General features: G+C 38.0%; 1 protein-coding gene across 2 annotated transcripts; it reads right to left on the reverse strand.

Annotated features, from left to right (window-relative positions):
* Positions 1 to 5,552: 5,552 nt before the first annotated feature.
* LOC131411466 (histone PARylation factor 1) lies at positions 5,553 to 27,774 on the reverse strand. Of its 2 annotated transcripts, none has more exons than XM_058550351.1 (8): positions 27,668 to 27,774; positions 24,192 to 24,351; positions 21,686 to 21,875; positions 20,407 to 20,505; positions 15,398 to 15,548; positions 11,426 to 11,513; positions 7,910 to 8,082; positions 5,553 to 5,795 (listed from the first exon to the last, which is right to left on the reverse strand). In XM_058550351.1, exons 1-8 carry the CDS (start codon positions 27,713 to 27,715, stop codon positions 5,664 to 5,666), a joined length of 1,041 nt encoding a protein of 346 aa, XP_058406334.1. In that variant the 5' UTR covers positions 27,716 to 27,774; the 3' UTR covers positions 5,553 to 5,663. The 2 variants fall into 2 exon arrangements, with proteins under 2 accessions (XP_058406334.1, XP_058406333.1); XM_058550350.1 differs by lacking the exon at positions 27,668 to 27,774 and adding an exon at positions 27,041 to 27,231.

Below are 27,774 nucleotides of genomic sequence, written 5' to 3' on the forward strand. Positions count from 1 at the left end.
TGGTTTGGCCTTTAATTATATCTGTAACAGTCCTCCCACTTTTACTGCTGCTCTGTGCAGTGTAGGCCAACATGCCTGGCACATGCAGCCTCCAAGGGTGACAAATATAATGCTTCTCTCAGGTTACAAAGCCATTGCTGTGCTTTGCAAGCAAGGAGCAACAGAAGAATGGATGGTGGCTTGAACAGCAGGATGTACATACTACTAGCAATAGCATAGAGCCTCCATTTGTCAGTGAAAGTTGCAGGTTTGCAGAAAGATTTCACTTCTGTTTACTTTTAAAAACATGTTTTTTTTTTTAAAAAGAAGAATTCTGCTGTTTGCATGAAGAGAAAAGATGTAAATGATGTATGTGTTTTTTAAAAATTACCTTGGAAATTTGCTAATAGAACTGCCTGAAAGGAGCTGGTAATGTTTGAATTGTGAAAAGATTTCAGTGGTCTTCTAATATTAAACTTTTAGTAAAAAGGAGAACACTTTATTAAAAAGTCCAGGATAGGTTTTTATCATTCATTTCATTTGATCCTTCACTAAATATTGATTGAACATTTACTGTTTGCTAGGCACTGTTCTATGTTGTTGAAGCTTACATTCTTTTAGGGAAAGAGATATGTAGTATGTCAGATGGTGATAAATATCTTTAATTAGTTAAGCAAGTTTTTTTTTTTTACTGATTCCTGTGTGCTGCACTCTGTTATAGGCATATATAAATCAGGTAAAAATTCCCAATCTAATGGAGAAAAATAAGTAATGGGGAGGATGCTGTTTTTATAGAGTGATCAAGAAAGGCCTCAGGGATAAGATGACCTTTGAGCAGAAACCTAAAGAAAGTGAGGGAATGATATGGTTATCTGTGAGAAGAATGTCCCAAGAAGAGGAAATAGTATATGTAAACATCCTGAGGTAGGATATGCCTGACAGGTATAAGGAACACCAAGTAGGTCACTGTGGCTGGAGGAGAAAAGGGGTATAAGATGGGGAAAGAGGTTGAGGGTGTAGGAATTTTGGCTCTTATTCAAAATAAAATGGGAAGCCAGTGAGGCAGAAAACTGACATGATCTCTCTGGCTGCTTTGTTGGGAATAGACTATGGTGTGTGTGGGGGCGGGGGGCGGGCGGGGGGTGGAAGCCAGAAGACTAGTTAGAAGGCTCTTGGAATAATCAAGGTAAGATTTGAACCTGACTGGAGCTGGTGGAGATGGTTAAAGTGGTTAGATTCTAGACATTTTGAAGGTGGAATAGACAGGATCTGCTAATGGATTAAATGTGCAGTGATGAGAGAGGAATAAAGGATATCTCCAAGTTTTTGGCCTAAGTAGCTACAGAACAATGGAATGGCCACTGACTGAATTGGGAAAGACTTCAGGAAGAATAGATTTGGGGCTGTGTACAGAGGCATTTTGGTTTTAGACATTAAATTTTAAATGCCTTTTAGACTTTCAAGTGGAGATGTCAAGTAGGCAGTTGTATGTATGAGACTCCAGTTCAGGAGAAAGTTCCAGCCTGAGAGATCTAAAAAAATATGGGAGGTATCATCCTGGGACAGGATGAGATCACCATGGGATGAAGTGGACAGAGAAGGACTGAGCTTGACCTGTATGTATGTTTAGATTTGAGGAGATGAGTCAGCAAAAGAAGGAGCAGCCAGTGAGGTAGGGTGGGGAGTGACGCCATTAAGATAAGCATAGTCCCCTAAACCTGGTGAATAATAGTTTCAAGGAGGCTCAACTGTCAAGTGTTGCTGATAGGTGAAGTAAATGAGGACTGAAAATTGGCCAATGTGGAGATAACTGATAACCTTGACCAAAGCAGGTTCAGTGGAATCAGGCAAAAGTCTGATTGGAGTGGGTTCAACAGATGGGAAGGAATTGAAAGCAGCTATGACAATTCTTCTTGAGTTTTTCAGAAAAGGGATGTGTGATAAAGGGTCTTTTAAGATGTAGGATATTATAGCTTTTGTTGTTGATGGGAATGTTTGAGAGGGAAAATTAATGATCATAGAGGAGAGAGAGAGGTCCTGAGGAGGCAAGAGGCGTTGGCATCTCAGGCACATAGTGGGACGTTAAGCAACATCCATTGGAATGCGTAAAGTCAGAGTATGATGAGTAGTTGGTAGTGTGGTGAGATTTTGTGGAAGTTATTTTGATTGCTTCTATTTTCATAATGAAATAAACTGAGGATTGGGGAGAGGTGTTGCATGTTTGAGGAAAGATGTGAAAGTAGTAGGATTGATGGGCAGCAGCATGACCAACTTAAGGCTAAAATGAGACTAGTTGTCATAGTTGTATTTTTCTCTCCAGCCGCCCGATACTGAGCAGGAATAGGTGTAGGCAGCTTTTTATCAGGCGTAAGGTTCTAACATAACTAATGAAGAGGGGGACAATGGAGTGGAAGATGTGGGAGTGATTATAGTGATGGAGAGTGGAATCTAAGGGCTGAGTGGAGAGGGAAGCAAGAATATGAAGTGAGTGAAGAATAGTAAACAAGGCTGTTAGATCAATGAATTGTAGGGTACGGTGGGGTTGAAAAATTGTTGGGAGTTGGGGTACTAGAGGGAGAGAGATGGAAAGATGGGTGATGATGTTTGGACAGGAGGATGCTTGAAATTGAGATTAGGGAGGGTTTTCGTTACTGGTACTGACAAGGTCTAGGGTATGATTTTGGAGTTGGTGGCTGAAGTGGGGCACGGTCTAGATCAGGGGTCAGCAAATTTTTTCTCTGAAGTGCCAGGTAGTAAATATTTTAGGCCTTGTGGGCCATACAATCTCTGCTGCAACTACTCTGTTGTTGTAGCCATATGTAATATGCAAATGCATGGGCATGGCTGTTTCTCCATAAAATTTTATTTACAGAAACAAGGAGTAGGTCAGATTTGGCCCTCAGCCCTAGTTTGTTTCAATCACTTAGTATAGGTCATTGAAAGAGAGTAAACTGTGAGGTTCAGGGTATTGGAAGGATCATAGATACTGAAATGTAAAAGAATCATAACAGGAGCATAGACAGAATGATATTAAGCCAGTAAGGTTTGAGCTAGTGCAAGGGTATGTGTCATTGTGGAGACATAGTTTATAGCACTATTTTGGATTAAGTTTTATAGCTTTCATTTTTTTTCTTGGGTATATCATTCTATGTATATGTTTGAAAGATTATATAGAAACTCAGTTATTAAGCTCTAGGGGTGAGCTTAGCTAAATTTGAGTTGGGTAATGATTTTCTGTGAAATTCTGATTGGGTGAAGGTACTTTCTTAAAGAGCCTAGGCACTTAATATATGTGTTCTCAGAGAACAGAAGAAGATAGGTGGCACTTGGAAGTTACTGTAGCCATTGAATGGCCAGATCCTAGGTCCATAAAAATATTTAGTACACTAGGTTTCAATGGACTATGCCTTTAAGCGAAGGAAAAAAGAAAGAAAGGTTTGGTATCCTACTGGAAGGAGCTTGCTCTTTAAAGAAAAATACTTTGTTGGAAGGTCAGTACCTCCTGAAATATGTTACTGGCCTTCCAACACAGCTGGTTGGGGTTTGAGACTGGAAATCCAAATTTGTTATTTCACGAAGCCTTATTCACAACCCTAATATCCAAATTATAACTGCCATATTCTTGGCATTGGTATCCATATTCTGTCTTGGCTCAGATACCCAGCTTACTGAAGGTTCACAGTGATGTTATGTTTGTGTAAGGAGTGGATGAAAGGTGATCTTTTTTTGTCCCCTTTCATTTGCTCTTTGATAAGAAATCCTGTTGGAATCCATATTACTGATAGCAAGAAGGCATATAAAAAAAAATCTTACAAACTATACATTTGAGACTGTTGGATCAACAAATGGCAAAATTAAAGGAATCTAGTATTTCTAGCTAAGCAAATTGTTTTAATGGAAGATACCTGAATTTGACTAATCAATATTTAAAAGATATTTGTGTTAACTATTTGTAAATACTGCTCCCAATATTAAGCAGCACCTTAGAAACTAAAGATATCTGAGGAAAAAAGCTCAACAGCTTCTAACATGTTATAAGACCAAATGTGATTTGGTCACCTTTTCTAATCAAAGTATGGTGAGCTGTAATATTTTAATACAAACCAGCTAATAACAAGTTCAGATGGGTCCAGGACCTGCAGATACTCACGTAAGTGAAATGTGGCTGTTCCTTAAAACCTCTGAAACCAACCCATCAGAACTGTACAAGTTCCTGTACAGTAATGAAAGGGAAGGTAAAGATCTCAGTTTAGTTTTGGCTAAGCTGTATGTCTCCCTTGAAGAAAGCATCTTAACTAACTGCCTACAAAGGCAGCATGGGCCATGGGAGGAAGAACAGATACTAGATGTAGGCTGTGCAGAGGGGATTTTTGATCCCAGAAGACATTCTGTTGTCTGAGAAGTCAAGAATCCTTAACTCCTGGGCATCTCATCAAAAAAATTTCCCAAACCTTGCTAGTGTGACTTTATCAGGCACTTAGTGAGGGGCATAGGATAGGGTCATTTTATTCGACAAATACATATATATTCAAATCTTTGTGTTACTGAGGGGGATATATACTCATAAAATTTATATGTCCTTAAAAAGCTTACAGCCTGACAGGGGAGATAGATAGACATGCTACTCAAAAATCCTGACTGCAAGTGTTCCCTTCTAATAGTCTACTCACACCTTATATCAAAAAGAATAAGTATCTCAAATCTGTTCTAAGGAGACAGAAGACAGAGTAACTTTGGAGTAAGTCAACTTTGTTGACTATTCACCAAAAGCTCTTTGGGGAAGATGGGTCAATCTTCTACAAAAGGTGGGGGTTAAACTAGATGAGCTGAGGGCTCTTCTACCTTGAACTTCATATTAAGGGGGAAAATCTTATAGGCTCTTTAGCCCACTCCACAAAGTTTGCTATTTTGTATTTCATGGTTTGCTCTGTTTTTAAGGTGAAGGACATTTTGTCAGGCTTCAGAAGGATCTGAATCGGGTAAAACACAGCCATCCACAGATTTGTACTGGAAAGCTAATGAAATAATTTGCAACGGAAAACTCTAAAATCTAAATTCATGGTACATTGATTAGTATACTGTATATCAATATACTATGCTATATTGATTAGTAAATACAGACTGAGTCAAAGGAGAGTTGTTTTAAAGAATATACCTAATGGGATAATGGACTACTTGTGGGGAGATACATGAGTCACCTGAAGGCACTTAGAATGCAGTTTCTGTAGGTGTGGGTCAGGCACTCTAGGAGAGTGCTGGCTACAGTGTCTTGAGTTTCCTTCCAAGTTTATGTCCCCTGTGCTCTCCCCACCCCACAAAAATCCAATCCTTAAAGCTACAGATATTAACTCAAATCTCAAATTCTTAGTGGCCCATACGTTACCTATTGAAACAGGACTCCCGGGGAGGAGAGGACAGTCTAGTTATCCACAGGCATTAGGCAGTGACTTCCTGTGACGTGTCAGAGAATGACTTGGGTTGTCTTTTGAACATGATTGGGTGTCAGCATTTAGATGATGTGACTGCCATTTATTTGCACATGGAAAAAAACCAGGTGAGAAAAGCTTTATAAATGTTAGTAAATGTTTCCATCACTTTATTTTGTGTATTCCTTAAAAACCAAAAACCACAAGTTTAATATTAATGCTTTAAAATATAGTACACCAAAGAAAGCCAACTCTCACTCATGCTGCAAGTTGGTCTATGTTCTCTTTACTTCTGTTTGCCAGATGATCTTCAATAATTTCTGCAAAGAGATTCCTCTTCAACAGATTATATGCAAGAGGTAAAAGCTGGCCAGCAACTTTATGAAAATACTGAAAAATAAAATGTAACATTAAGCAGAGAATACAGCAGATGCCCTAGTAAGCAGCAGAAAACACATCGAAAAAGCATTTGTTTAACAAAGCATACTCCCAAGGTCATTTCAGCTACCCTCAATTGATTAGGAACAGAGAATTTTGAGACAGACGCCTGGCATTCTGTCCAAGAGGCAGTCTTGTAGCTCTAGAAGACTAAAGGCAAATCTCAAAGAAAATTCATAAGAAAACCAAGTTAAAAGGTTAAGCTTCCCTATTCCCTTAGATAAGGTTTATCAACCTTTTTTTGGCCCCAAACTATACGATCAAATGCTTCTTCCTTCAGTGTATTCGCACCACTTAAGATTTTAATCATTATTTTCCTTAGTTGATAATGTAAGAATAGGAATGCTGAATGTGAGTTTTCAAATTACACTTACTCCCCTTTATCTTCAAATTCCTTTTCTCCCCCACCCATCATGTAACCCCTCCATGTCTTAAGTCACTGCCTTACGTTTATCAAGTGACTTTGACCCTTCTATTACATATATACTAGAAGACCAACTGGCAATGCTTTTGTTGATGATAAACATTTATTAACACTATGTGCTAAGGACTGTGCTCAACCTTTTCATAAATTCTTGTTATTTAGTTCTCACAACAATTACGTTTTCTATTAAGCAGATTCACATTTTCTGGCAGGCCAAGCACTATTCTAGTTGGTCAATGACTGTCACTCTGGCTGTTCAACATTTTGATTATTTTTACTGATAACCACCATATATGAGGTAGGCAGAGAAAGGCAGTAATACAGTGTAGAGCACAGGTCTCAAAATAGGCTCCCCTGACTAGTGGCATCAGCCTGACTTGGTAACTTGTCAGAAATGCAAATTCTCAGGACTCACCCAAGAACTCAAGCAAACTTGGTGTGTGTGAGGGGTGTGTACCAATCTGTGTTTGAATAAGCCCTTCAGATGATTCTAATACATGCTCAAGTTAGAGAGCTGCTAGTCTTAAGTCTTGCTCCTCAAAGTATGGTCTGCAGGGCAGCGGCATTACCGTCACCAGGAAGCATGTCAGAAATGCAGTCTCAGGCCTCACCCCAGATCCACCAGAACAGTTTGCATTTTAACAATATCTCCAGGTGATTTGTATGCACTATACAGTTTGGGACTTACTGATTTAGACATGGACTCTGAAACCAGACTGTGTGAAACCTGAGAAAGATAGTTTACCTCTCTGCTCTGTAGGTGACTTTGTAGATGAAATGAGAATTAAACGGTCTGTGTGCACATGTGCAGACATATTTTATAGGTAAGGTGACAGATACAAAGGTGTTGGAAAAACTGCCCATCTGACACAACTATGAAGTGGGGAAGATGTGATTTAAAAACAGTTTAGGGGGCAGGTCCAGTGGTGTAGCAGTTAAGTTCGCACGTTCTGCTTCGGTGGCCCAGGGTCAGATCCTGGGTGCAGACCTGCTTACCGCTCATCAAGCCATGCTGAGGCGGCATCCCACATAGAAGAGCTACAAATCTACAACTATGATACACAACTGTACTGGAGCCTTGGGGAGAAAAAAAAAAAAAAAAGAGGAAGATTGGCAACAGATGTTAGCACAGAGCCAATCTTCCTCAAAAAAAATAAAAAATAAAAAAACCCAAACAGTTTAGCCCCAGAAACATGTTATAAACACTACACCTTATTGCCTCTTTGACCTTGAGGCAACTACAGTTGAGTAGGCACCATGGAAAATGAAATGGAGCCCCAGGAAAGGTGCTTTAACATACCCACACACACACCAAACTAGAGGGCGTATCCCTATAACATGAATCATATGTAAATTCACATTAATGTAAACTTGAAGGCAAATAATCTTGGTTATTCACCTTTGCCAGAAGACCAGATGAATTTCAAATAAAAAACATTTTCAGAATATCTGCTTAAAAATCACTTCAAAAAGTTCATTTTGAAATACAAGTTGAATCCATATCCTACCCATGCTAGTACTTCGAGATATGAAGGTGCGTGTGTGAGTGTGTGTGTGTGTGTGTGTGTGTGTGTGTGTCTGTGAAGGAGTGGGGGAGAGGGAGGTTTGGTGGTGGCTGGGAGGTGGAGATTTTTTTACTCACGTGTGAACCATAACAAAAGAGGTCCATCCCCAACTCAAGCCCCATGCCATAATCACATTCATCATTAGCAAACTGCACAAAAGTCATCATTTCCTGAATTGGAGCAAAAGCTTTTAGTCTCTCCTCATCACTTGGTGCCTCGACAATTGTTCTGCAAATTCTCTTGAGGTTGGCTGAAAGAAATCAATGAGAAAAAGATATAACCATCTTCAAAGGTAAAAAGCCTGAGCTGGGTTTTTCCTCATCTGACTTTTGGTACTAGCACAACTGACGCCACCTGGGTGGCACTGTAATTTAGAAGGGCAATTTTATAGTTGTCTGCTTAAGACTCAAGCATCAATATGGCTTAAGAAAAAGATTTCTTGTATCAGCAAAGTGTGTGACTATTTCACAATGGATCTAGTTGTAATCATGATTTTATACCAGCTTTCAAGGACTTGCAGTCGGCTAGTCCAGGGATCCGCAAACTATGGCCACACCCAGCCCACCCCTGTTTTAACCGCCCTCAAGCAAAGAATGTTCTTCCATTTTTAAACTGCTGGAAAAAAACAAAAACAAAAGAATATGATGACAGAGACCCTATGTAGCCCACCCTGGGCTAGTCTATATTAGGAGTTGGATTGTTTTTTTAAATAAAGTTTATTCTTATTTTAAAACGTACAGAAAAAGACAATGTAAGAGACAAGAAATCACTGCAGAATTAGACCTTTACCAAAACCTTTACCAAAGTGGGGGAAGTGCAGCCATGGCAAAAGTGTAACTTGAGGTAAGATCATAGAGAAAATTTCTAACATTTATCTAAATAAAAAAACCAGTGGCTTAATATTTCTGTTTTGGCTTTCATCATTTTTCTTCACTACTTGCTGGATGCCAATGTGTGTCAGATCGCAGGTTGCATGTGGGAATGAAGGTACTGAACAATATCTAATTAGACCTCCTTTTTGACAAACTACTTCCTTGAGGATAATCCAATAATGAAAAGAACAGATATTACTCAAACAAACCAACAAAACACATTTCTAAACAAAGTGGCTGCTATCCTGGGGGACAGGAGAATTGGTTAAAACATTAACAATCATACCTAAGAATGATATATGATTTAACGATATATGTAAGAGGCACAATATTCTATTGATACTAACTACAAATATCAAGTATAAGATTATCAATGGTGGTAAAGATATGCTAGGGCTTTTAACCTCAGAATATGAATATCACTTGATTGATTCAGTCGTAATGACCATACAGAATGCATGCTGTATGTGAGGTCACAAAGTGTGTTTTGTTCCCTTTCCCACCTTTGGTAGATCAGTATCACACTGGACAAATTACATTTATTATGCATGTTCCTGACTATAAATAGTAGTGACATTTATCGGTCTGAAACCTCTTAAAAGTTAAATGATTTTATATAAGCTTTATTAACTCCCTTGTTTCCTTCTTCAGAAAAAAATCAATGCCAATCATTTCCAGGAAATAGATCAGGCTTCCTTCAAAAACCTGCTTAAGGATGGAAAATAAGGGGTTCCTTCCTGTACCCATAGAAGACAGAACTAATTGATGGAGACCCTTAGAAACTCTCTCACCACAGTGCTGCAGGCAGCCACTACAAATCAGTTAGATTTGGCATGGCAGTGAAGACCTATTTGTTTTCTGTTAGCAAATAATTTAAAGTTCATCACTTTCTGGTATCATTTTCTATTTTCACCTCTGGCAAGTCATATATGGACTAGAAAAGAATAAGCAAGTTACAAACCTAGAAAAATACTAAAGAACAGAGATGAAAATATTGAATTCACCACAAGTGTGAGGAAAAATACGTTCTTCTACCAATAAAACACCCTACAAAAATTCACTTAACAGAAGCCCAAACTTAAAGAGTATCTAAGTGAAGCCTTAAATGTTACTACTCAAAACACTCAATGATTTAGGAGCTTCAATACTTAAATTATTTTATCCCTGCTATTACCACCAACTGGAATACTTAAGCTAAGCCATGGTGGCTGTGTCCAAGTAAAAGTTGGGCAACTAGCTAAGCAATTATTCTTTAGGTAGTGGTAAGCACTCTATGGACAGAAAGACCCAAGTTTGAGATCCATATTGTACAGCAGCCATACGCATTTTCCTCATGGAATTCCTCTAAAGTGGTAGGGGTACAGCAAAAACAGTTACATATGAACAGCTGTGATATAAGGCATCTCAATCTATTGGCTGGAGGCTCTCTGCACAATCAAGTTTGAGAACAGCTGCTTTAGAGAACTGGTTAAAAATGCAGATTTCCAGGTCCCAACCCCAGAGACGAACAACCAAGGCTGGTTAGTTCTGTTCTGAAAAATGGATGGCCAATCTTATATGCGTTGGGCAGGAATACTTGGTTCTTCCTTGAGGAAGTGCTAATTTTGATTTCCCTCTAACTTGTATCCCCCCTGGAAGAGGATGATGAATAAGGGAATGCCAACAGGGATGTTCAAAGTAAGAAGGGAACGGAGGGGAGGAGAAAGAGTTGAGAAGTGATTTTATTCCCCTTTTTCAACATAGCGATAATTAGATTTTGTGTATGAATAGTCCATTTTCAAAGAGTTTTTATACTTATGGATGAAGTAGTTCAGGAACTTGGATTTCTGAGAGCTAAATAATCTTCCATACTAATGAAAAATTTTCACAAAGACTATATAAATGCATACTATGTCAATAACTACTATTTTGGTAAGCTGACTATAACATCAAATAGTTAGAAAAAGTAACCTAATAGGTTAAATAGGTTAAAATTCTTTAAACTCTTAAAAGTAACCACCATATTTTGAATGCTGTTAGGCAAGCACTATGCTAAGTACCTTTGTTGTTGTTAGTACCCTAGAGTCAATTATAACCCCTAAGCAACCCTGTGTATAGCAGAGCACTTTGTGCCGTCCTCTCACCTTCCAGCGCTGTATCAGACAGTGCTCCACTACTATTCACAGGGTTTTCATGACCAATTTTTCTGAAGTAGGAGGCCAGGTCCTTCTTCCTAGTCTGTCTTAGTCTGAAAGCTCCACTGAAACCTGTCCACCATGGGTGACCCTGCTGGTATTTGAAATACCTGTGGCATAGCTTTCAGCATCACAGCAACACACAGCCGCCACAGTAGGACAACTAACAGATGGGTGGTGTGCTTCCCTGACCAGGAAACAAACTGGGTCACAGCAGTGTGAGTGACAAATCTTAACCACCAGACCACCAGCTAAGCACCTTACATACTCTTTTATACCCTAAACACCCCTATGAATGGTATTCACCATTTTACAGATGAAAAAGGCAAGGTTTAGTGAGGTTAAATAATTTGCTTAAGGTTATAGCTACAAACCCAATTCAGGCCTGACTGACCTTAAAACCTGAGCTTGCTCTTTATCACTAAGGTCTAGTGACTGTCCCACAAAAGGTATATGTACTTAGCTATCTCAATATAAGGAAAACCTTCCTCTACATAATATTAACATATATATTCACATATCCACGTTTACATAAGAAATACATTACCATCTGTTTCAGGGAGCTCTCTGTACCCAACATCATTTTTATCCACTGGGACAACCAAGCCTGCACCATGAAAGGTCTTTGCCACAACCTAAATAAAAGAAAAAAATAAACAAAATTTAATCATGGTAAATAGACAAAAACAACAACAAAACAAAGTACACACACACTCAACACTTTTGTCAAAATATAACATTCAATGACATTTTATTTCAGTAACTTTGGACTCCAGAGCAAAAGTTTAATATTCTTTCTTTCCTTTAAAATTAGCTTACAGTCAAGCACTAATTATAAAACAGTAAAATAACTGGCTTTTATTAATTGTGTCAGTCATTTAGAAGTCTGCGTCCTGATTTGTTAGGGAAGAACACCAATGCATCCTATTACAGGAGGCAAGCCAGAATATCAGTTTCCTCTAAGATCAAAGTATCTTCTAAGTAGAAAGCATAAGGAACTGGGCCTAAAAGCAGGACTAGTTTCTGTTAGCAGGAAGATGTGGTGAACAGAATTCCTCTCATCTACCCTTCCAAATTCAGGTCCCCTATTTTTACCTGGAAAATTCAGGCTTATGTGCAAACTTCCCCAAAGTAGGGCAGTTTCTAGTTTTGTGGTGCCCATTATGCAGGCAAATAACATAACCAGTGAGCTTTTATTAAGTGGTAATCTTCAAAGACAAAAACTCCCACTGTCTTGCTTCTTTCACTATCTTTTATTAAGCAACAGACAGGACTGATTATTCAAAAGAAGGTTTCAGACAACTGCTTACCACTTGGGAAAAAACAAAGGAAGTCATATATGTTATATCTTACTCTTTATACCAAAAAAATTTGCAGTTGGATTTCAGGATTAAATGTAAAAATAAAGCCATAAAACTACTAGAAGAAAAGGCAAATATTTTTTATAATTTTGGGTTGCAGAAGGAAAAGAATTATAGATTGACTACATAAAAATATAAAAAATCTATCAAGTAAAAATCAAGAACAAAATTAAAGACATTGATGAAAAACATCTGCAATATACACATATAATAATAAAATTAATAAAAGATAAATGTCTTTAAACTATAAAGGAGTCTTATAAATAAAGGAAAAGACTAACACCCTAATTCAAACACAAGTAAGAAAACACAAATTCTAACCCTGATCGAAAAATGGGCCAAGTTCACAAAAGAAATACAAGTGACCAGAAGATAAATGAAAAATATTTAATGTCCTTTATAATCAAAGAAATGCTAATTAAAACAATGACATATTATTTTATACTTATCAGAGTGGAAAAGACTAATGGGACTGATACTACCTAGTACTGGCAAGGATTTGAGGAAAACAGGCACCCACACACTGCTGGTGGGAATGTGAACTCATGTAACTCATACAGGGCAGTTTTGCAAACCAGCAAAGAAAACAAAACACACACACACAACCACTTTAAACCACTTTGGATGTGGCAAGACTATGTCTAGGAATTTCTTCTAAGAAAATAATGAGACAAGCATGCAAATAATGGCATTAAAAGGTTACTTACGGCAGGGTTGTCTCTGTGCAAAGTTTTAAGCAACCTAACCTTTGAACATAAGCACAGTGCTCTGCAGCCACTCAGAATTATGAGGTAGATCTTCAGTTTAGCAATATGAAGTGATAATCATAACATATTTGTAAATATAAAAAAGTCATAAAACAGTATTGATAATGAAAGAAAAAGAAAATAGGGAGATAGTTACTGACTTCTCCTCCTCCTCTACTCAGGCCGACACACAACGAAAACCATGGTATTACATATTTTCACAGATGATGAACTGTACTAATTGTGCATAAAGAGGTATCAATTACTAGCAAAGCAAGGGAATCCTAATTTTATTATGAAGAATAGGATTACAAATTTAGGAAAACCCCGTAATGGGTGGGTGATGTTCTGAGGCATCAGAATCAGAGGTGGATGGAATAATGTTATTTACAGCAACATTAAATCAATGTTCATTTTTAAAGATGAAATCTAGGTACAAAAAAAGGTAAAGTGGCATACAGCCAATTAATAAGATGGACTGGAAAGAATGCTAAATATGAAGGATGTGAATTTAGGTCTCAGATGTGTCACTTGAGATTTTGGATAAGGAACAAAGCCTCTGTAAATCTCAATTTGCTTATCTATAAAACAGGATGATAACTCCTACTTGGCGGTAGGAGTCGAATGAACTCCTAAGGACTTTGCGCTCTAAAGCACTACAGGGTGTCGTCAGCACAAAAACAATTTCTAGTGTATTATATAGTGCTCGATTATACTAGAATGGATATATTACTCTCATCCATAAGGACAAAGTCACTAACTCACATATACTATTGGAAATGAATTTTTCAGACTAGAAAATATGAATTAAATGAAGATCTCACAATAACAATAAAAGAATAAACTTATACATAGAATAGAAAAGGATCTGAAAGCATAATCATCAACACATTTTCTTTGGGAGGATAAAATCATGTTTGTCTTCTAAGTTCTTTTTCTTTGTATTTATGTTTTTACCAGCTATTTCTGTAAAAAAGAACAAATACTGAAAAAAAAACCTCATGGGGGCGGGGCCAGGACAAACGTACCTATGAAATTTAAATCCCAATCCTATGGGGAAGAACTAGGGACATCTCATCTGAAACAGATTACAGTTGATGGCAGAAAAATAAAACAAGGCTCTAAGAATTTGCTAACAGCTATTCTGTCATAGAAGCTCAGTCTTTAGTCAAGACAAATTAGGAATTCATAATAATGAGGTGAGAAATGCTACCCTTTTCCTTCTATTCATAAGGTAGAAGAGGCTCCCCATGAAAACTAGAAAGGTAAAATGGCAATATAAAATCTTAAAGTAATTTAAAATGCCCTATTGCAATGAGTTTGATTCAAATGTATATTTTTAGGAACTATTTCCGGTCTTTAGGACTAAAGAAAGAGAATTGCTAAGACTGCAATTTAGAGACTGTAACTTATCAGAACATCACCCCTGAAGCTGAGTCAAGAAAGAGAAGGAAGTGAAGTAGGATTTTCAATAACTAAGTACACTAAAGTACTTATTACCAGTACTAGTTTATTCAGGAATAACTAGTACTTCATTTGGCCTAGAACATTCAGATGAACCAGCCACCACAGACAATGGTGAGAGGCTGGAGGAGACTGAGTGCCCTCATTCTGCAGTGATAAATGTCCTTCCTCCCCAGAGCTTCTTATATACACCCAGAGGTTATAAGAACAAACTCCTATAGAATTCTCATTTACCACAAGGCAGAATTCCTCTAGCTTGCCTGTTAACTTACTCTGAAATTTCTAAGTGAAAAACCAAAAGGATCCCAAACCCAGAAGTATTTGCTGTTTACAGAACACTCCACTCACACTGCAGGCCTTAGGAGAGATGCAAAAGGAAATGCTGATGGGATCAATATGGAAAATGGAGAGAGGAGCGCTTATATACACATTTACTGGAGAAAATTAACAAATCTTAATACACATTGCCTCTCAAAAGGGAACTACCTTTAGGCCCTCAACTAAGCACTCTAAGGCATACCTTTACAAAACTACCCCCCAAAAAAACACCTTGCACTAATTCAACAGACCTTAGCCATTAAAAAAAGAAATTTAAGCAAACATGTACAAAGCTGCTTTCACTCAATTCTATGAAACAAGTAACCGGTAAAACAAGATTAAAAGCGTGGGAAATACTGGCATGAGTTATGCAACCACAGCAGCAGTATCACATCACATGACATGCCATCTAACAACCCACAGGAGCCACCCAAGCCCTGCTCCAGTGCCTTCCTTCTGGCAATCCAGGTCCTGGACAGCACTAGGGGGAGGCCCTGAGGGTGTCCAGCTCATAGGATGGGGCAGGAGAAAGGGAGAGAAGGATAAGGTGCAGGTGGGAAGGAATCAAGAGAGGAATAAAACCCTGTTAAAATGGCAAAATTGTCAGAGACTAACAGATTTCAATCATACTTTCTTATCTCTCTGTTTCATCTTCATGCTTCTCTGTTCCAGTGAGTACCCCAGTTCTCTGGCTGCTTCTGTGAGTTTTTCATCTATGTTTTTCAAGAGACTAGTTTTCTTTTTATCTGTTACTTCTTTAAGATTTTTCATCAAAAATAATCTGAAAAAGAAGTAAAAGCCCTCAGTATTATGCAGGCCACTGTACTAAGTACACAGACTTTGGGAAGTTAAAGGAGTTAAGTTAAAGACATCAAATTCCACGCAAGAAAAAGATTGCAGAATAATTACCAACAGTTCTCTCAAAATCCCTGATAGATTTCTTCAAATAAGAGAAAAGCAATATTAATAAAAAGCTGCCAGTCACAAAAACAGCAAACGTGATTCAAGTTTGTATTATCCCTATAACGTCTACAATAAAGATATAAGGCATCTTTAAGAATCTGAGATTAAGCCAAGTTTTAAGTTACATCACTTGATATTAAGATTTAGCAAATTGCTTTGGAGAAGTCTGGCATAACAGAAAAAAATAGTAAGCAGACACCAAAAAGGATTTTGTATTTTTAAAGAGCCAGAGGACACTTAATAATACTTAAGATCAGATTTTTAAAAATGTTACTTTAAACCTGTGTTAAGATAAATTTAGAAAATGTAAAAGGAAAGCAAAGCTATTATAGGCTTATACAAAAGCACAATCCAAAATTATTTTTAAAGGTATGTGAATAGTACAACATATTAATGCCAGTTACCGAAATAATTTTATATTTTATCATAAGCAGGTTAAGATTTTTACCAGCAAAGCAGAAGGTCAAGAGTAAAATGAAGAGCTGGAAGAAGCAATCATTGGACACACAAGTCTATCCCTTTCGTCTGTAGCCACTACCAGCCTCCCAGGAGGAAACTCGCCTCTGTTCACCACTAACATTTGACAGTCCGCTATGGGCTGGGCACTGTAAAGAGCTTAGAACATTCATGGTGGGTGCTATTCTTATCCTCATTTTACAAATCAGGAAACTGAGGCACAGATGCACAAATCTTACCCAAGATCATAGAATCAATACAAGTAGATAAAAGTGCCACAGAAGCCAAGACCACCAAAATCACTGTCTTCTAATAACAGCACACACAGTTACACCAAAAGTTACCTTTGATCAGATCCAGCTGCTTATCTAGAGAACATATTTACATTAACCATAAAAAGCAAATTCATCATGTCAGGCCTAGGTGAATCATCTCTCTGGCATGGCATATAGGCCATGTACTTTGTGCCACTTGTTTTCATACTTCCATGCTATACTTTCTTCCCTAGAACACCCTTCTTCCCATTCTTTCTGGAAGTTCTCATGCAGTCATCAAGGCCTAGATAAAATATCCTCTATAAAGACTTCCACCACTATTTAAGGCACTTAGTCGTCTTCCCATACTTATATTATTATGACTATTTCTGTACCAGTTTATTAAGCTTTTGTCTCTCAGCTTCAAACTTCCTCTCCAATACTCTGCTTTGTGATGCTCAAAGTTGCAATGTGCAAACTGAAACAACCATGAACATTTTGTACTCTGTTACATTAAATCCATTGGTATACCTTGCACTTTGAATGAATCCTGAAACGGTCATTTGGAAAATATTGGTTCACTAAGTTATGCAGATCTTCCACATGTTAAAACTTTTCACATCAAATCCACTCCATTATATCACAATATGAAGAAATCACATTCATTAGTATTACCACCAATCTCATTAGAAAAGTCTTTAGGTAGTGAGAAGCTGTCAAGATCACAATGGTGGTTACAAATTTCCCCAGTTCTAATTTTTGCTTTCGAAATCTTGGATTTTATCACTGGCAACAACTACAGTCAGTCGTTTTCTTGGTTTCATTTGAGAAATGTCTGCCAAATATCCACGTCTGAATAACCAGTGATTGTCAGGCATTCAAGTGGAATAAAGTTCAGCTCACAACTCAATCTCACAAGACATTTTCCTTTGAGATAAACCATAATACTTGAGTATGCAGAGTGCTTTCTATGTACCTCCCATTTTGTATCACAGAATGTTAAAAAGATGTGTACTCAATGGTAGAGATCTAATATATTTTTACTGCTTCATCACTGACATTCTCAAATGACACTTGCATTATGCTGTGAATAATATGACTGCTAATTTGCTGCCACTGCCTTGATTCCTGTCAAGATGCCAACAGAATTACTCCCCATTACCTTTGTGCCATTGGTAGAAAATGACATTTTATTCTGACATGCAGTCAGGTTTGAAACCACTAACTAAACAGGAGTAATCAAAGGATGGTCTGGGAATCCCTAAGGGTCCCTGAGACTTTTTAGGAGGTCTGTGAGGTCAAAACTATTGCTACAATTATTTTAGGAAAAAAAAAAGGCAGAAGAAAAAAAAACATCATTTGTAATTTTGTTGTCTGCAGATAAATATTTTAAAATTGAGTGTATCTAGATTTTTTTCTATGTGCATTAAACAATATGAACATGGAATCATTCCACACTATTATTAAACCTCTTCACATAATGTGTCAAACATCTTTTCAAACTAACAAATCAATATCCTGGTATTATAGTGTATGGACATTCTACATTTACCTAATTTTCCCCATTGCTGAATATGTATTTTTTCCAATTTTTCATTTTTATAAATAATCTAATATACACACATACTTGTGTACCTGTCCAGAATTTCTTTAGATGAGTAGCTAGAAATGGAACTGCTGATTTAAGGGTATAAATGCTTACTTAGCACAGTACCTGGCAATGTTAATTAGCTGTTAAGAAATCTTTGAAAACATTTAAACATTTTGCTCTCTACAAAGGTTTTTACCATTAACCCTTACATCAGTAAGGTTTCTTAGATCCTAACCATCACTGGGTATTACCATTCTTTGATCTTTACTAATCTGCACTGGCTGAATTTGCATTTCTTTGGGTACTATTAAATCTTGTGTAGAAAGAACTAGTTTCCACGGGCATAAAGATAATTTGTTTATAATAAATGATCTGCCTTAAAAGACCTTATTCGGGCTGACACAGAAATAAACTAAATTAAGTGTTCTGATTAGCTGGTTTAAGTAAAGCAAGGTCCAAAAAACTATATAGTTATAATACTTGAAAAGTATTTTGAGATAAATTATAGGAGGTAGAAAACATTGAGTGAAATAGGTACTCAAATACTCACTTGCTGGTCCTCAGCTAAATTATAAATTTACCACCAATGTATTTTTTCTTTTTCTTTTCTGTGTTCTCCAATAAGCTAAAAATATACTAGAACAATCTTGGATTATTTTAGATAATCACTATATCTTTCTTTTTAAAAAAGATTGTTAATGACCAGTAAGACTAATTAATACTTAGGTGTTTTTGCACGCCAAAGTATTTGTAGAATGATGAATTATTTATGGAGCATCTACCGTGCGGCAGGTACTGTACACAAGAAAGCTTCTGCCTGCATGGAATTTACATGTTAGTGCAAGACACAGAAAACAAGTAAACAACTACAGTTTCTAATAAAGATGGCACCAATTTCAATTGAACGGTAAATCTGAAGGGCTTAAAAGAGCTATAGCAATTATAAGTTCTATATAAATTATAAGAGATACTATAAGAACTATATAACAGACCCAGGCAACATATTATGTAAAACTCAGAAGTCTCAGAAGAGAAAGAGGAGCCTTTTCTGGACATGTACGTTGTAGATGTCCTCTAGATACACTGGTATGTATGGTATGTACATAACAGTCTAGTGGGTGCACTAGGCTGACTTAGTTTGAATTCTGCTTATTGCAAATTTGCAATATTAAATCACGGGGAATAGTAGCCAGCGGGGTGGCACAGTGGTTAAGTTCGTGGGCTCCTCTTTGGCAGCCCAAGGTTCACTGGTTCAGATCCCAGCTGTGGACCTACAATATTGCTCATCAAGGCATGTTGTAGTCGTGTCCCACATACAAAATAGAGGAAGACTGGCACAGATGTTAGCTCCATGACAATCTTCCTCAGCAAAAAAAAAGAAAAAAAAAATCACAGGGAATAAGTCTTTTTATAAACAGCATATTAAAAGAGGTCACACAAAACATGATCTACTTAATTAAAATGGTAAAGACTGCTTTCTTCACTTTATTACAATGTAAACTGCATAGCTGCTGGCAAATGGTTTCAAATTATGTCTGTGGCTGGTACAGTGTGGACTGACTCACTCAGCTCCATTCCCACCCCTTCCACACGAGAGCTTGCTGCACTTCCCACACTATTCTTCAGCTCTTCCATGGGACCTAGCATCTTTCAAGCAGATGCACTTCTTTGAAATCTGAAAGGTAGAAGAGATACCAGGTGGAGGCTGTGCCTCTGCTGTTTCCACCAGTGAGCACAGTTGCAGAGGCATCCAATTGTTCTGTAGCAGCTGCAGCCGGGATCTCAGTACCTGGTCCTCGGCTTCGTGGGAATCGAGAGGCAGAGGGCAGGGCATCCATTTCACTGGCACAGGTTATATCTAAGACAACATGGTCTGGAGCCACTTGCTGTGGCTGCAGTCCTTGTGGCTGCAGTTCCTGATTTCCCAGCTTCCTGGTGGCGGCAGAGTCTTCAACTCCCTTGGTGAGCCAGTTCTGCCACACAACTGTCTTCCTGAGGCTCAGTCTGCTCCAACAGCTCTTCCAAGGATTTTATGAGCACCTGCTGTACTGTATTAAATCTTTCTGTTTGAACTATATACAGTGGGTTCTTATAATGAACTCTTAATGACAGTGTTTAAAATAAGATGTCTAGAAAAATCTTTTGATTTTGCCATGGAACATCTGAGGTCAAGATTAAGTAATATTTTCATTAAATAAAAGTTATATAAGAGATGTATTTTTTTTGGTGAAAAGTAGAAGTATAGATAAGATTATCTGCAAAAGACAGAAATAATCTCTCGAAATTTAGAATTTTGTTACCTCAATTCCTCTTATAGTACAAAAATTGTGAACAAATATAAATATGAGGGGGATTGAAATAAAGTATTTTCTTACTTGACTGCAGCAAACACATTATCTCCATTTTGAACAATTATACAGTTTTTCTTGGCTTCATTTGTACCAACATATACAGGAAGTTCATCAGGAGAATCCCTGTTTAAGCAAAAGATATTAAAAATTTAGCTGCTCATAACTTATATTATCAGGCAAGTAGAATTTTAGGTCTATAGACAACAACTTATATCTCCATGTTTTTAAAAAATTAGAACAAATTTGCCAGGTTTAAGCTCTAAGTTTCTCAGGAATATCTACGATAAATCTTATTTATATAACAGAACCTAAAATTAAGATTCTTAGGACCTAGTTACTTTTATACCTAAATACAAAGAAAGGGGGAATAAGGCCTGTCAAAAGAAAGGGAAAGAGGTTATGCATGATCATCTGTACCCCAGTTTTACAGTCTGTGGAAAAAAAAGAAGAAAGGTGGAAAAACAAAAAGAAACAGGACACACAGGATTATAAAACATTAGAGGTGAAAGGATCCAATTCATATATATGACCAAATCTTTTTATTTTACAATTGAGGAAACCAACACAGAGAGATGAAGTGACTGAGTCAAGGTCCTAGTAAGTTAATGGCAAAGAAGCAGAATCCACGTACGTCAATTCCCAGCCTCGCGTGTACTCTACTGCCCCACAATACTTCTCCCTGGGCACTTTTCCTCTACTTCCTCTATACCTTACAGTTAATCTCTACTTTAAACGACAGCATCTCTACCAGTACAAGTGGACAAGGTATTTTTTCTCCTCAAGCTACTTCGATTTCTTAACATTCTAAGCATCTTGCCTATATCCATTTTATCCTCTTAAGATTCCTATTAGGTATGTACAATTATTATCCTCATTTTTATAAGAGAGGAAACTGAGTCACAGAAAGCCACAGTCACTAATGACTGGCACAGGGTCACCCAGGTAATGAACAGCAGGACCAATCTGACTCCAGAGTGCATTCTTAATTTTATGGCCCCTGGAAGCAATGACTAATTTAGGTCACAGCAGCCGCTCTAAATTATCTTCTTGGGCTAAAAGAGCTCTTCTGACCAAAAGGGAAAATAAGTTTATAACACAAAGGAAAAACCAGTGAGGTTAAACCTACAGAGTCCACCCATCCTCAGGTAGGTTAAAAGGTCAACAGCAAGAACAACAGATGGCCCACATATCCACCAATAAGTGGTAAATATGCCCTTCACCTTGGGTGAGGTCAGGGAATGTCTATTTACACTCGTTAGAAGGACAGTAGCTGTGTTTTAGAGGACAAGAAAAGATCATTTACCTGAAATACCCCATGTGGAATTGAGTTTTATTATCTCCAATAATAATGGTCTGAAACTCAGGAGGATCGTAGTAAAACCTCCAGTGAAGGTTAAAATTCAGGCTTGCTGATTTTTTCTTCATTTTATGTTTTCCAGCAAGGAGATCATAAGGACCCACTAAACGAAGACCAAGGCTTGCAGAAAGTGAATCTATAAATTAAATAAATTTAGACAATAACTTTCCGGAGGCAGGTAGGAAATAATGCCTTTCATTAGTAAACTATTTCTAAGCTATTGTTTTAAAAAAGAGTATCTAAAGAAAAGAAATCTTCAGTTACATGTGAAGATGTTAGTTATAAACAATGAATGGAAAATAAGTCAGAGCAATGAAAATGTGGCACTTACATTTACAGTTTCTTCTTAAATTTACCACTGATGACATAGCAGACATTCCTGCTGTTTCTTATTTTGGCCCAAGAAAGACTGTTTTGTATTTCTATGGGTATATTAGAGCTGCACATGGTTACCTTGTCTCGTTACTTATGTTGTTGTTAGCCTCAAATACTTCTAACACACCCAGATTAAGGGAGGGATAAGATAGACAGCAAAGGACTGTGCATTAAGGAAGGTAAATAATTTAATTAAAAAACCTATTTAATGAAAATATTTCCTTCCTCTTCCCTCTTCCTCAGCTAATTATCACTCTGGATACCTTTGCTTCCTTGACAATCTATTTGGCCAACCCTAGTCCTGGATGATTCCATCTTTTTTCTCCATTCACAGATTACAGAGGGAGAGAATTAAATAAAACCAGAGTCATGAAGTTGTTCAAATGTACACTTTTGCAACATCAGATGGGCCCTCATTGCTTCTCTAAGAGGGAGATAAGCACTCCAGGCAAGACCAGGATATGTAAGGAGGTGGAGATGGAGAGAGGAAGAAAATTCTTGGAAAAGGTAACAATGTGAATAAAGGCATGAAGACAGTTTACTTGGAGGGGAGAAAATAGTTCAGCTTAGCTGGAGCTTAGGATAACATGCACCAATTTTTTAAATAAAAAAACTAAAACCACCCATCTCACTAGCCAGAGATAAGGTTAATAGTCTGGTATACTATAATAACATCTGTCCCCTTTATGAACAGATACAAATATATAGCTATTTTAAAGGGAGATCATGCTGTTTTGTAATCTGTTTTTTTGTTCTCCAAACTGTCCTCACTTAAATTTTCTGAATATCTTCGCATGCTATTAAACATTTTACATAATTTTTAATAGCTGCATGATATTCCATTATATAGATCTATTCTATTAATAGACATTACTGTTTCTCTTTTTTTTATTATTCTAAACAATGCTTCAGTGAACATCTTTGATAATACATGTTTGTATACAGCCATGAATATTTTTAGAGAAGCTGCTACACAGTTTAAGTGTTCTGACATACTGCCAAAATTCAGAGTTATCTACCAATATACACTTCCATCAATAGTATATGCGAATGCTTCTCTCTCTCCAACCTCATGTTAAAACATTTAAACAGTACAAAAGGGTAACAGTGAAAAGTAGCTCTGTCACAACCATTATCAGTCTTTTGTGTATCCTTTCAGACATAGTATAAGCACATAGACAACCATTATCAGTCTTTTGTGTATCCTTTCAGACATAGTATAAGCACATAGAAAGTATACAGGGATGTGTGTGTGTATCCTTTTTTTTTTTTTTTGTGAGGAAGATCAGCCCTGAGCTAACATCCATGCTAATTCTCCTCTTTTTGCTGAGGAAGACCGGCTCTGAGCTAACGTCTATTGCCAATCCTCCTCTTTTTTTTCTTTCCCCCAAAGCCCCAGGAGATAGCTGTATGTCACAGTTGCACATCCTTCTAGTTGCTGCATGTGGGACGAGGCCTCAGCATGGCCAGAGAAGCAGTGCGTCGGTGTGCGCCCAGGATCCGAACCCCGGGCCGCCAGTTGCGGAGCGCGCGCACTTAACCGCTAAGCCATGGGGCCGGCCCTGTGTATCCTTGATTTTCTTTTAATACTAATGGTAGCATACTCTATACATTTTTCTTTTTCACTTTAAATATTTCAAGCATTAGACTTTCATCACTGCCTAAAAATCTGCCTTGTTCTTTTAAAACTATGACTATCCATTGAATAGATGTGTTATTGATGGGCATTTAAGCCATTTCCCATTTTTTGTTTCAGTAAATGTCATTGAACATAATTTTTGGTTCACCTAATCCCTACGACAAGCTCCTAGAAGGGAACTGCTAAGTCACACCAAAACTCCTGCAACATATGCAAGTACCTGTTTTTCTTCAAACTCTCAAAGCATATCGTGAAATTATTTACCTTTGCCAGTATAACAGGTGACAGTGACATATTATTATAGCATTATTTTATATTTCTCTTATTAGAAAGCTCTCTGAAAAAGTTCCTTTTCTATGAACCATTGAGACCCTTGGTCCAGTTTCCTATCGTCTTTTCCATTGGTAGAAGCAGGAGAAAGAATGAGGAGCAACTCACCAGCTGGCTTTTCGGGATCAAGTTCTTCACAGAACTTCCAGAAGTGATAGAAATCTTCAGGTAGAGAAAGCCTATAACGATTTTCTACTTCTTTTCGAAGGTCACTGGAGACATCAGCTTCACAGGTTTTACTCTTTTTCACATCAACTGTTTTTTCACACTGAAAATTGGCATACAAAACTTTGTTTCTCGGAAAGTAATAACAATAACTTTCATTGCACAACAATATTGCTCATTTTTGTTCACCCAACTCTACGAGATACATGTTTTCTTTAAAACTCTGTAAATGGTATTTCTGGGGATTCTTTTGGACAAAGAAACAAGGAAAGAACAGTTTATAATATAACTGAGAGAGCCTTTAAATATATTTAAGATAATGAAAACACAGAAAAGAAAAACCAAAAAGTATAAAATAAAAGGTAAAGAGCAGGAAAAGAGAAAAAGGCAGGTTTTGCCTTCTTTTGGTAAAAAGGATGTCATCATGCCTTTTGTTTAAGTAGATTCAGGGGTCACACCAGAAGCAAACTGTCAGAAATAACTGGATACAAGGGGATTTACCAGTTAAAACAATTATTCCAGAAAAGACCCTTTAAGACGAGGACTAGTTTATAAAACTCATCTTTAACATCTCTCTGCAATACAGGTTCATTATGTTAAGTACGCTAGGTTTTACGTGTATTAGATATTTGATAAATTTCTGTAAAGATAAAATGCTCAGTTGGAGGTTACTTGTCTTTAGTTTTGTAAGTAGCCATCTGTTTTTCTTTCTAGGAACCTAGATTCTTTCCTTTTGGATTAAGTTCTTTCCTGATTCTTCCTTTCCACCTACATCAAAGACTGGCTCAACAGTGTTTCTCAACTGGGAGCAATTTTGCCCCCCAAGGGACACGTTTAATAATGTCTGGAAATCTTCTTGGTTGTCACAAATTTGGGGACAGGGGTGCTACTGGCGTTTAGTAGGTAGAGGCCAGGGATACTGCTAAACATTCTACAATGCACGGGATAGGCCCATTTAACAAACACTTATCTGGCCCAAAATGTCCACTGTGCTGAGGCTGAAAAATTCTCACATAGATGTGGCTCATATTTATATTCTTACATTTTCCCAGTAGGCTCAAGTTTATCAATGTAACTTCAGGTATCATTCAAAGTCTAGAAAATGTATTTATGAATCAGATAACACATACATGAATGTCCTTGATAGCAGTGTTTCTAAGAGCAGACAACAGAACAAATGAAAATGCCTATTGACAGGAGAATGAATAGTTCCAGGACTTTCAAACAATGGAATATTACTCTCAGTGAAAAAGAAATATAGCTATACACAACAACATGGATCAGTCTTAATATAATGCTGAATGAAGAAAAAAGTCCTTGAAGATTATATGCACCACGATAGCCTTTTTATGAAGTCAAAAACAATAAATATTGTTTCAGCATACACTCACAGGTGATAAAGCTATAAAAAGGCGGCAAGGGAAAACATAAAATTCAGGTTGGTAGCTACACTGAGTGGGGTGATAGGAAGAAGTCAGGCAGAAAAGGATAGGTGAGGGACACATGGATGGAGAGCTATTGTCAGTGTTTCAGTTCTTGGGTTGGGCTGTGGGTTCACAGGTGTTTGTTACATTATCAAATAAATAACAGAAAAGAGGACCATGCATTGACCAATGATAACAGTTTTTTATGCCAAGGATTATAATATGTCTATCCGAGGTCATAAAAAAATTGAAGAAAAAAGCTGTTGAAATATGGATCCAAAAATGGATGTTGATAATAGCAAACAATAACAGCAATAAAGATAACAGTATAAACAATACTTATTATGCACTTACTATGTGCCAGGCCACTGTTTTAAGCACTTGCTATGGATTAATTTATTTAATCCTCACAACTACCTTATGAGCTAGATACTAGTATCCAAATTTTACAAATGAGGAAATGAAGTAACTTCCCCTGAGTCCCTAACCAGAAAGTGGAAAGCACAGATTAAACCACTTCATGCTGCTTCTCCAACTACAAATATAGAACAGTAGGAACACATCAAGTCCTGCCCTAACCTCCCTTCTGTTTTTATAACTGTCTTTGGTCAGACTTTCAGACTGGCTCAAACTTAAGATGTGAGAAAGAAAAGCCTTAATCTACTTTGTTGACAGGCAATTTCGCATAATGCTTCGATTGCCTGGGTTGACTCCTGACTCTTCTGATTTCCGGCTCTGTCACCTTGAGCAACCTCTCTGTGCCTGGTTTTCTCAACTACAAAAAGGGCATATGTAGTATCTATATCATAGGGCTGTGACAAGGAATGAGTTATTATTTGTAAAATACACAGAATAGTCCTAGCAAATAATATATAAATGCTGGCTATAATTGTTAGCTGTAGTCTCTACAGACTCATGTTCATTTTTGATATTTTATTTCTTATACTATCATTTGTCAACCTTCAAAGGCAGATAAGGATTTTTTTCAGCTCTGCCTGAACTCACTTTTTCAGCATCTCCAAATCCCCAATAACCAGAATTTAGGACTGCTGTCCCCTTCAGAGGCTGCACTTAAGCTTCACCCTTGTGTTCCTAGAAAGCATGACCCAACATAAAGAATGCCCAGGCCCACGGCCCTCCAACAGTTAATTAAGCCCTCTAACACTGTCTCATGCTACCCACTTTATAATATAGCCAGGGTAATTTTTCTAAAACTTTACTTATCACAGACACTTCTTTCCTGCCTGACTCTCCTTATTGCTAATGCAGCGGTTACAGGACTTCTGAAATCGTATAAAAGTACGAGAAAACGCACATACTTTACACTCCCCTCCCTCATCAGTGCCTTTATGATCAGGTCCCCCTTACTTTCCCATCTTCCGGGCTCCAGCCAGGCCGAACTCTCCGCTGTGCCCAAACATCCTCTACACTCATCCCTTATTTCTCTTCTCTGCCTTCAAGAACCATTTCAAACCTGAGCTGCCCTAAAAGCAGCTTAACATCCCCCTGGGACTTGTTAAATCCTCCTTCAGTGTTACCACAGCACTACATTACACATCAGCGCTATAATGCCAAACAAAAGAGTTACAGTCAAATGTACATTCGCTTGCGCCCCGCCTCCCCAGGCTGGGGGCTGTACGTGGGGCAGCAGGGGCCGGATTCGTCTCGAGTCCGCGGCGCCCCGCACGGTGCCTGGTGTACTCGGTTTCCAGTCAATCTGACTGGGTGAACCAATGAGCCGGTGGTTGTCTCAATCTGCTTCCCCAGGACCGCACCGGGAGGAGGGCAGAAGATGCAAGGGCGCCACTGCTCCGGTCCAAACCCCTGCAGAGCGGGAAACAGAGGCCCCGGGCAAGGTCCCCGGAGCAGACCGCCGTCCCCGCGCACACAGCAGGCACACAATGATTACTGGATAAATGCACTGTGCTGCCCCTCGGTGCCCTGGCTATCCCCCAAAACGGCCGGCGGAGCCCGCACAGCCTCTGCCGGCAGTACCTGCTGCCCCTCCCCGCCGGGCCTGCGCTTCCCGCCGCCGCCAACCATTCTGCAGCAGCAGCAGCGCCAACGAACTCCCGCGTCCCGCCGACGCTTCCGAACGCCGC

This window comes from Diceros bicornis, chromosome 11 (genome assembly GCF_020826845.1).
Source record: "Diceros bicornis minor isolate mBicDic1 chromosome 11, mDicBic1.mat.cur, whole genome shotgun sequence".
NCBI lineage: Eukaryota > Metazoa > Chordata > Mammalia > Perissodactyla > Rhinocerotidae > Diceros > Diceros bicornis.